Consider the following 9,892-nt stretch of genomic DNA (forward strand, 5'->3'; position numbering starts at 1 on the left):
TTTTGTAGACAAACGTTTTTTTGGAACGGTTTTTCCATTGACAATGAAAAACAGGTAACGAAAAAAACGACTCAAGAAGTGACATGCTCCTTTTTAAACGCCGTTTTTCCTATTGAATTCAAAGGGCAGATGTTTGTAGGCGTTTAGGTAGCGTTTTTCCAGGCAAAATATGCCTAAAGACTCCTCGTGTGAACATACCCTAAAAATAAAAAAAGTTTAAGGCATAGTGGCAGATGTGTGCTTTCCGAGTCTCACATTTAGGGGGGGCTTCTCCTAAAAGAGTGAAAAGATGAGCAGCTGCACATATCAAAAACCCCTGTGCCTAATCAGATAATTTTTTAAACTCCGTGACTTGGATGTTAACTGACTTCTGGATCATGGAAAGTGTCTGCACATCTTAGGCCGGGTTCACACGGGCATGTTCGGTCCGTAAAATACGGACCGTATGTTGGCCGCATTTCCCGGACCGAACACACATCAGGGAGCCGGGCTCCTAGCATCTTAATTACCTATGACGCTAGGAGTCCCTGCCTACTGTGATCGGTATGGGCCAGTTTTCCCACAGCGAGGCAGGGACTCCTAGCATCATAGATAACTATGACGCTAGGAGCCAGTCTCCCTGAATTGTGTTCATCCGGGAAATGTGGTTGATATACGGTCCATATTTTACGGACCGAACATGCTCGTGTGAACCCGGCCTAAGATGTGCAGACACTTTCCATGATCCAGAAGTCAGTTAACATCCAAGTCACGGAGTTTAAAAAATTATCTGATTAGGCACAGGGGTTTTTAATATGTGCAGCTGCTCATCTTTTCACTCTTTTAGGAGAAGCCCCCCTAAATGTGAGACTCAGAAAGCACATATCTGCCACAATTGGTAGGGGAAGGTGATAACATGAAGATAAGTCTGTATAATCCACTGGGGTCACTGGAAGGCTGTGATCTCTCATACTGATGTCACTTGCAGTTTTTGCACTCTCTCCACACACACCAAACCAGGAAGTATAAACTTTGAATCCCGCCAGTCAACCTCAAATGAGTGCTGCACCCCAAATATCGCACCCAGAGCGTGGTATTATTTGAAACCTAAGATTCTGGGCTTTAATACGATGCCAAGATCTATGCTCTAGACCTCACATTATTACATACCTCTTTGGCAGTGAAACAGTTGATATAAAACAAAATTTTAAAAAAATAAACCCGAGCACACTTTCTTTACCCCTTTACAACGACGGACGGACATATCCGTCCTGTGCAGGTGTTAGTTCCCGCAAAAGGACGGATATAGCCATCTTTTGATCGCGTGGGTACTGCCAGTGTACCCACGCGATCAGCGGCAGGAGCATGTCTGTTATACACAGCCTAGCTCCTGCCACAACTGCCGGAATCGAAGCGCGCTCTGTTTCCAGCAGTTTAACCCATTAGATGCTGCTGTCAATAGTAACAGCGACATCTAATGTGTTTGACAGAGGGAGCCCCCTCTGTCACCCCATCGGCGCCCCCGCAAAGAAAACGCGAGTCGCCGTCGGGTTTCCATGGCAGCCGGGAGCCTAACAAAGGCCCACAAGGTCTGCCTTCAGCAAATGCCTATTAGGCCATGCCAGAGGCATGGCCTAATAGATTGCCTGTCAGTTTTAGTGTATCTTCACACGGCTTAGCAAAATACGTCTGAAAATACGGAGCAGTTTTCAGACGTTTTTGTAGAAACTCGCATTTTTCGCGGCGTATTTTACGGACATTATTGGAGCGGTTTTTCAATGGAGTCAATGAAAAACTGCTCCAAAAACGTCCCAAGAAGTGACATGCACTTTTTTCGCGTACGTCTTTTTACGAGCCGTATTTTGACAGCGACGCGTAAAATACGACCTCGTGGGAACAGGACATCGGGAAACAGATGTTTATAGGCGTAATGGAGCCCTTTTTTCAGGCGTAAAACGCCAGAATTACGTCTGAAAACAGTGCGTGTGAACATACCCTTACACTGACAGTATACCAAAGCATTATATCTGCGATTAGCAGATCGCATAGTGAAGTCCCCTGGTGGGACTTAAAAATAATAGTTTGTGAAAAAAATAAAATAATTTACAGTCAAAATAAAAAGTCGTTTTATTTAGTAAAAGTGTCAAAACAAATAACATATCCCCGCGATCGTAACGACTTGAACAATAAAATGAACACAATTAAACCGCCGGATGAACGGCATCCAAAAAAAAAAACCGCATTCTATTTTCTCCCATTCCCCCCATTAAAAAAAATGTCATCAAAATTACTCTATAAGTCCTATGTACCCCAAAATAGTACTAATGAAAACTACACATTGGAAAAATCAAGCCCACATACGGCCACATTGACGGAAAAATAAAAAAAAAGTTACGGCTCTTGGAATGCGGCGATGCAAAAACAAGTAATTTTTTTCTAAAGGGGTTTTTATTGTGCAAACGTAGGAAAACATATAAAACCTTTACGTATTTGGTATCTCCGTAATAGTGCCGACCCGTAGAATAAAGTTATTTATGCTGCATAGTAAATGGCGTGAATTTATAACATGAAAATCAATGCTGGAATAGCTGCTTATTTTCAATTCTCTCCTAAAATAAAAGTTAAAAGTTAAATCGATATATTATAAGCATCTAAAAATGGTGTAATTATAAAATACAAGTCGTCCCGCAAAAAACAAGCCCTTATGTTGACGGAATAAAAAAAAAAAAAGTTACGACTCTTGGAATGCGACCGTGAAAAAACAAAAAATAATCCTTGGTTATTAACGCGCAAAATGGCCTGGTCATTAAGGGGTTAACCAAGCATTTAACCGCAACAACAAAACGCAATGGAAAAACCGCAAACCGTTTAAAAAAATAAATAAGTTTGCTGAGTGGTTTCAACGTTAACCCATTCAGGATGGAGCCATTTTTTGCTTTTTCATTTTCATTTTCCAAGAACCATAACTTATTTATTGATTCCTCCATAGTTTTTGGTTTCGTTTTACGACTTTCACCGTGCGATAAAAACAACTGAACTTTATTCTGCATCTGAATACGATTACAGGGATACCAAACTTATATAGCTTTTTTAATATTTTACTACTTTAAAAAAAAATAATATTTGTTAAAATAATTGTTTTGTTTCCCGACATTGTGCTATAACTTTTATTTATTGGTCGATTGAGCGGTGGGGATGCGTATTTTGTGTAGGACGAGCTGTACTTTTTATTGGTACCATTTATTACATTATTTGCACCGCTAAGTTGACCAAAAAAACAGCGATTGTCTTTTTCAATTTTTTTATTCACTGTGCAAGTTAAATAGTGGTATATTGTAATAATTCAGACTTTTACGGAGGCAGCAATAGCAATTTTGTTTATTTTTTACATTACTTTAGAGGTAAGATGGGAAAAGGGGGTTTTGAACTTTTAATATTTGTATTTTTTTTTCAGTAAAAATTATAACCAACATTTTATTAGTATTTTAACCATCGCTGGTACAATACACTGCAATACTAATGTATTGCAGTGTATTCATTTTTACAGGCTTCTGATAAGCGCTGCCACAGGCTTAACAGAGGCAGAGCGAGAGCAGACACGGGGGCTTTCATTAGGCCACTGGGCTGCCATGACAACCATCAGCACCCCACAATCGCATTTTGGGGGCGCTGATGAGCTGTCAGAGGGGACCGCCCCGCTCTCTAACACCTCAGATGCTGCGGTCGCGATTGACTGCAGCATTTGAGGGGTTAGACTGCCAGGGACAGCGCGATCGCTGTTCCTGGCTGTCAGTCCTGGGTAGGGTTGTCCCGATACCAGAATTTGGACTTCAATACCAATACTTCACGTAGTATACTCGATAGCGATACTCGATACCAAAACGATACTTTGCCAACAAAAATAAAAAAAAGTTGTTCCATTTTCTGATGTAAGGAACGTGGCGTGTTGAGTTTTGAACCTTCATGTGCCTCACATTAATAGTAATTAACCCCATCATGATCATCACAGTTATAATGGACAACACGCTGCTGTCTCTATTGCTCCCGGTGTTCAGGTGACTGGTCACATGATCGCCGAGTGCCGTTAGTGGCAGACTGTTGCTGGGTCTTACTAGACCCAGCACAGCCCTATTAGTGACAATCGTCACTATGAGAGGGCTGATTTCGCCAGTAACTGGGGCTGCTGTGCAGCTCCAGTTACAGTGGGAGAAGCCTGGTGTAAAAGAAAGAAAAAATATATATAAAAGTTCCCCAAAGGTCTTTTTTGACCTTTGAGGGACAAACCATCGTAATAAAAAATAAAAGTAATGTAAAGAGCAGTGCCCAAAAAAAAAAAAAATTAATAATAAATACACATAAAATATACACCCCAAAAAAAACATCCGTCCCCCCCACCAATCATTGTCGTAACGCTAGCCCGGACCCAATTACCCCAATATAGACATGTAATATATTAAAATCTACGGTAGACAATGACGATCACAAATAAAAGGTCTATTTTATGGTAAAACGATGTTCTTACCAAAAAAAAATTGCTGAAACTTAAAAAAAAGCTTATTTTTTTTACTATTATTTTCAAACTTTAAGAATAAAAATTCTAAAATAGAAAAAAGGATGTGTATAAAAATGATTAAAAAAAAAGAAACCTGCATTGTCTACGGAAAAAAACATGGCAAAAATCACGTCGTTAGCCCAACAAATAAAAAAAGTTATAGCCATTTAACTAACACGTGCTAAAAATGGCTAAACGGTGTCTGGTCCTGAAGGCTCAAAATAGCCCGGTCCTGAACTGGTTAAGGTATTGATTGCCTTGCTGTAAGGCTGGGTTCATATATTACAGTAAAAATTTGCTTTCTTTGCCGCAACTTGTGAAGCCAGCCTAAGGCTGGGGGTGGACCTAGACTTTTGTTTAGTAGTGAGCAATAAAATCGCTGCCCATATAAAGGACTTAGACGACAGATATTTATCTTTACAAAAATTTATATATATATATATATATATATATATATATATAGCAATAGAAAGCAGCAGCACTCACTAGAAACAAATGTGTAGGTGCCAAGCAAGTCGTCCAGATCCAAGGACAAGGCAGTATATAAAAGTAGAAATCTTGCAACACACACACACACACACACACACACACACACACACACACACACACACACACACACACATATCGATGTGATAAATCACTGTCCGTAGGAATGCATTGAGTAGATTGAAAATCTCTTCAAAATCTCTCCTGAAAAGTGCGTATCTCTAAGATCCCAGCACGTAGCATAGAAAAACAAAATTGACCAACATTAGCGTCGGTAATGCTCTGGCCTGGGGATTCCGCAACTGGAGGGAGCGCCTGCATCACTGTCCATATCCATATATGCAGTGACATCAGGGGCTCCCTCTAGGAGCGTAATCCCCGGCCAGAGTGTAGGCCTGACATCACTGTCCATATATAGACAATGGCAAGTGCTTCACCAGGCTCTGCGCTGTGCCCTGGGAGTCCCCTTTTGAGGGCCAGGATCAGTTTTTACCGGCCGTCAAAGGGATTTATTCCTTAAAAACTTCAGTTAGAAACTGATCCATTGACTTCTATGGGAGCCGTCGGTCCGTGAAAATGTTTATTTTTTCACGGCCAGTATTCACGGGCCATTAAAAAAAATAAATAAAACCTACTGTGTCAATACCCCCTAACCCCCATATGCAGTAGTTGCCATGGCAAGTCAACCAAACTGAAAGGACATGCTGCCCTTTTTCAGATTTTAATTTTCGTTTTTTCCTCCCCACCTTCCAAAAGCCATAACTTTATTTATTTTTCCATCAATATAGTCCTATTAGGGCTTGATTTTTGAAGGTAGAAAATGAAAAAAAAACAGCAATTCATTGTGTTTTGCGCGTCGTTTTCACGGAATTCACTGTGCAATTAATACAACATGCTAACTTTTTCTGTGGGTCAATACGATTACGGCGATACCAAATATATATAAATTTTTCTATATTTTACTACATTTACAAGTAAAAACCTAAGTGCAAAAAATACAATTTATTTTGTGTCGCCAAAGTCCGAGAGCCATAACTTTTTTTATTTTTCCGTCGATTAAGTGGTATGAGGACTTATTTTTTGCGGGATAAGCTGTAGTTTTTAATTATACCATTTTGGGGTACATGCAACGTTTTCATCACTTTTAATTTCATTTTTTATGGGAGATGAAGTGACCAAATATAGAGATTCCGGCGCTTACAAGAAAAAAATTTTTTACGGCGTTCACCGTGCGGGTTAAATAATGATATATTGTTATAGTTCAGACTTTTACGGACACGGCGATACCAATTACGTTTATTTATTTACTATGGTCTAGGGGGAAAATGGGAAAAGGGTTTTTTTTTTTTACTTTTTATTTTTTTTTAATGTAAAAAAAATTGAAAAGATAAAAAAAAAAAAAAAAAAAAAAAAAAGTGCCTCATTTTTAGTTTTTGTTTTTTTTATTAGTCCCCCTAGGGGACTTCAACCAGCGCTTGCACGATATACTGCAATACTAATGTATTGCAGTATATCGCGATTCTGACAGGCATCTATTAAGCCCTGCCGGAGGCAGCGCTTAATAGGAGCTCAAAGATGGCGCACCTGGGGCCTTCATTAGGCCCCCAGGCAGCCATAGCAACCATCGCCCCCCACGATTGCGATTCTGGGGGGGGCGCGATGAGCAGTTAGAGGGGGGTCGCCCCACTCTAACAATTTAAATGCTACGGTCGCTATTGACCGCAGCATTTAACGAGCGAGATCGCGCTCGAGCGCGACCCCACTCATTACTCTGAAGTGTCGGCTGTAACATACAGCCGACACCGGCATCGTATGGAGCAGGTTCACTCCGTGAGCCTGTTCCATACTTCCCCTACCCGACTGGCGTGTGGATACGTCAAATGTTGGGAAGGGGTTAAAACTAAAAAAGGGTTTCATGGTAAGTGACGAGAACACTCAGGGCCTTTTCACATCAGCGTTGCCCTTCCGCTGAGGGGTTCAGTCACAGGTTTCCGTCGGGTTAAAAGGCAAACTGAAACCTTGGCTTCCGTTTCCCTCACAATTGATCTCAATGGTGACGGAAACATTGCTATTGGTTTCCGTTTGTCACCATTGTGACAGGGTTCTGTTGTTCTTGACGGAACCAATAGCGCAGTCGACTGGCAATACTTGGAAAGTCATTCATGCCAAATAACATGTGTGATCCCCAACAATAGAAGCCCAGACCAGGCCACAGATCAATCACGATTCCTTGTTTTAACTTATGCCGTGAACAACAAGTCGTTCAGGAAACGGTCATCTGAAATCACTAATGTAACAAGTCTGCGTTTCCTTCAGTAAAATTGTTTCAAAAAATAAATCTAGCCAATCTTTCTTAGGTTAAAAGGGAGTTGACCTAGATTTTTACATTTCCCCTCAAACGTCATAAACCTGTAAGAAATAGGAAAACAAAAAAAAATAAACTATATTTATGGTTAAAACTCTGGCTGTGTATTGTCTAGGCCCCGGTGACTTTGTGCAGTCGCGCAATGTTAAGTGGCCATGCCACCCAATCACTCTGGACAATATAGTCATTGGTGGCCCGGGGGGTGAGTGTAAACAGTCCGTATACTCGGAAACCTTTCTGGAAAAGCAGTTTTAATATTAAACCCAATATTCCCAACATAGCATCTCCTAGGGGGGGGGGGGGGGTCACAGCTTTATTGTCTCACAGAAGACAAGGCCATTATACTACAATGCATCCGTACTGCTGCATATCTAAACAAGCATTGCCATTCAGGACCCCAGGAAAGCTGCATGTCACAGCCATTGAAGCAGTCACTCAGCTTTCCCAGAAATACAATTCAATAAGATATTTTTTAAAACTTACCATAAAAAAAAAAAAACACCACAAGAGCCTATCATTTCTATCTATGTTTTATTTTTGTATAAAGGGGAAACAGTAATACATGGAGCTTCCTAAAGCAACTCACAAGCGCAATGTAGTCAGCGGCTACCAGCAGAAACATCACAGTGTGTCATAAGACTAAAGAAAGGAGGGTACTCGGTCAGCTGAGCCCATTTTGGGGCTGAATAACTACTTGGTGACATTGCTGCGAGTTGTGCCTGAGGCGGTGTGTGTGTGTGTTTGTGAGGCAGCACAAAGCCCTTCCCCCTCCTTCCCCCTCTCCAGCTTCTGCTTCCAGGGCTGCAGGCCCCGCCTCCCGCTCTCCGCTGCACAACATCCATGACGTCTGTTTTATTTCTCACACATTAAAATGGGTTTCACCTGACTCTCTCGTGACACAGGACCAGGTCACCTCAGAAATGACAGCACACGAGACCCCCTTCCCCAAGCAGCACAATGAGCCCAGTCCCGTCCCCATATACCTATTATACCGCTTATAACATGCACTATACATCAATGGCAAGTCCAAAAAATGCGGGAAATTCAATTTTATTTCACTGTGCGAAAATATAAGGTAATAAAAACTTTTCCTCAGCAGTAGGAGACTCACCAAATTTTGGTAAGTCCTGGGGTGCTCTTCACCGGTCCAGTCCACCCTCCTAGGCAGCAGCTGCAATGGAAAGAGATAGAGTAAGGGGTCTGTAACCATTTCCACCCATCCTGGTCAACTTCTATAAAAACTACTTATATATATATCCATTTATAGAGGAGATTTGTGGCTGCAGCGCGCCACTATCACCCAGCACAGCTCCACTCCTCACCGCTCTCAGGGGGGACCTGCGCCTTACACGGCGGGTGAACACCCCAAAACCTTGCAGGGGGTGAGGGAACAAGTCAGCCACCCTACTGCCCCCCAATAATAAGCACGCCGCCCCCCACGCCCCCTACTAAAGGCTGCCTGGCAAGGAGGGGGGAGGGAGCTGCACACTGAAACCTTTGCCATTTATTCTCTTGTTGTCTTGAGAGATTTCGCTCGGGGTGATCGTAAGGGGGCGACGATGTGATATCGGGGGGACTATACAGCCTAAAACGCACGGTAATTTGGGGGGGGGGACCCATGCCCGAACCCCCATCCGCATCCCCGCTCACCTCCTTCTTTTCCACTTCTCGGATCAGGACCTGGGAAGAGAAAGCAGAAGATCATTCCACATCCTGATGCCCCTCTAAACACGCATATTGGGGGGCTGGTACCTTAGTGCACTGAATGGAGGGGAACCACCCCCTTCATGTGGGTTATCTTATACCTGAGCTGCCTCCTGGCAGGGTCCATCTTCCAGGAATCTGGCAACGAGGAAAAAGAGCTCTGCAAGATACAGAAACAGACGATGAGGGCACACGCACATACATCTGCACGCACTACATTATAGATCCATACATATTGTTTATTGGGAGGGGGCACATACCGGATTTGAGCTCGGTGCTGTGCTGGCTGCTGGAGGAGGACATGTTGGGGTTGCTGGGTATCCCCCCCTCCTCCTCCTCCTCCACTTTGCCTGCACTGCCTCCTGCTACCGCCGCCGGAGCGGATCCCCGGGCCCTGCCCCTGGAGCTGTCAGGGTCTGGAGCAGGAAGGAGAAAGAGAAGCCTCCGCTCTCCACCATGCAAAGCCAGGCGGAGGGAGGAGGAAACAACAAGCCAGAGAGAGAGATCTGTTCTCACTGCTTATGGTATCCCTCCGCCCAGCACTGAAGAAGGCAAGAAAAAAGTCCCACTCTCCTCCAAGCCCCGCATAACTTCCACATTCCGGGAAAGCCCTAGATTTCTGCATGGAACTTGTAAGCGGAGACGTGTACACTCTCTAATGTTATTTTACACTACACTGCAACACATTGTTTATTATCATACTCATTTTTGGACGATTATTGGCCTACTAAGACTGGATAGAATGTAACTTTCTCTTCTGGCATTGAAGCCCAGAGCATGCCAGTGTCAAATTATTCTTAATATTA

General features: G+C 42.8%; 1 protein-coding gene across 4 annotated transcripts in view; it reads right to left on the minus strand.

The window, feature by feature from the left end:
* PHIP (PHIP subunit of CUL4-Ring ligase complex) overlaps positions 1 to 9,596 on the minus strand; it is a 199,317-nt gene extending 189,721 nt beyond the window's left edge. For 3 of the 4 annotated variants that reach the window (XM_075862052.1, XM_075862051.1, XM_075862050.1), the window contains exons 1-4: positions 9,347 to 9,595; positions 9,188 to 9,246; positions 9,033 to 9,062; positions 8,494 to 8,553 (exon numbers count right to left, since the gene is read on the minus strand). In XM_075862052.1, the coding sequence (XP_075718167.1) occupies positions 8,494 to 8,553; positions 9,033 to 9,062; positions 9,188 to 9,246; positions 9,347 to 9,389 (192 nt within the window). In that variant the 5' untranslated portion in view covers positions 9,390 to 9,595. Of the gene's footprint in view, positions 1 to 8,493; positions 8,554 to 9,032; positions 9,063 to 9,187; positions 9,247 to 9,346 lie in introns of all 4 variants that reach the window. The other variant, XM_075862053.1, reaches the window with a different exon arrangement.
* Between the last annotated feature and the right edge of the window lie 296 nt (positions 9,597 to 9,892).

The sequence above is a fragment of the Rhinoderma darwinii genome, chromosome 4, assembly GCF_050947455.1.
Source record: "Rhinoderma darwinii isolate aRhiDar2 chromosome 4, aRhiDar2.hap1, whole genome shotgun sequence".
Lineage (NCBI taxonomy): Eukaryota > Metazoa > Chordata > Amphibia > Anura > Rhinodermatidae > Rhinoderma > Rhinoderma darwinii.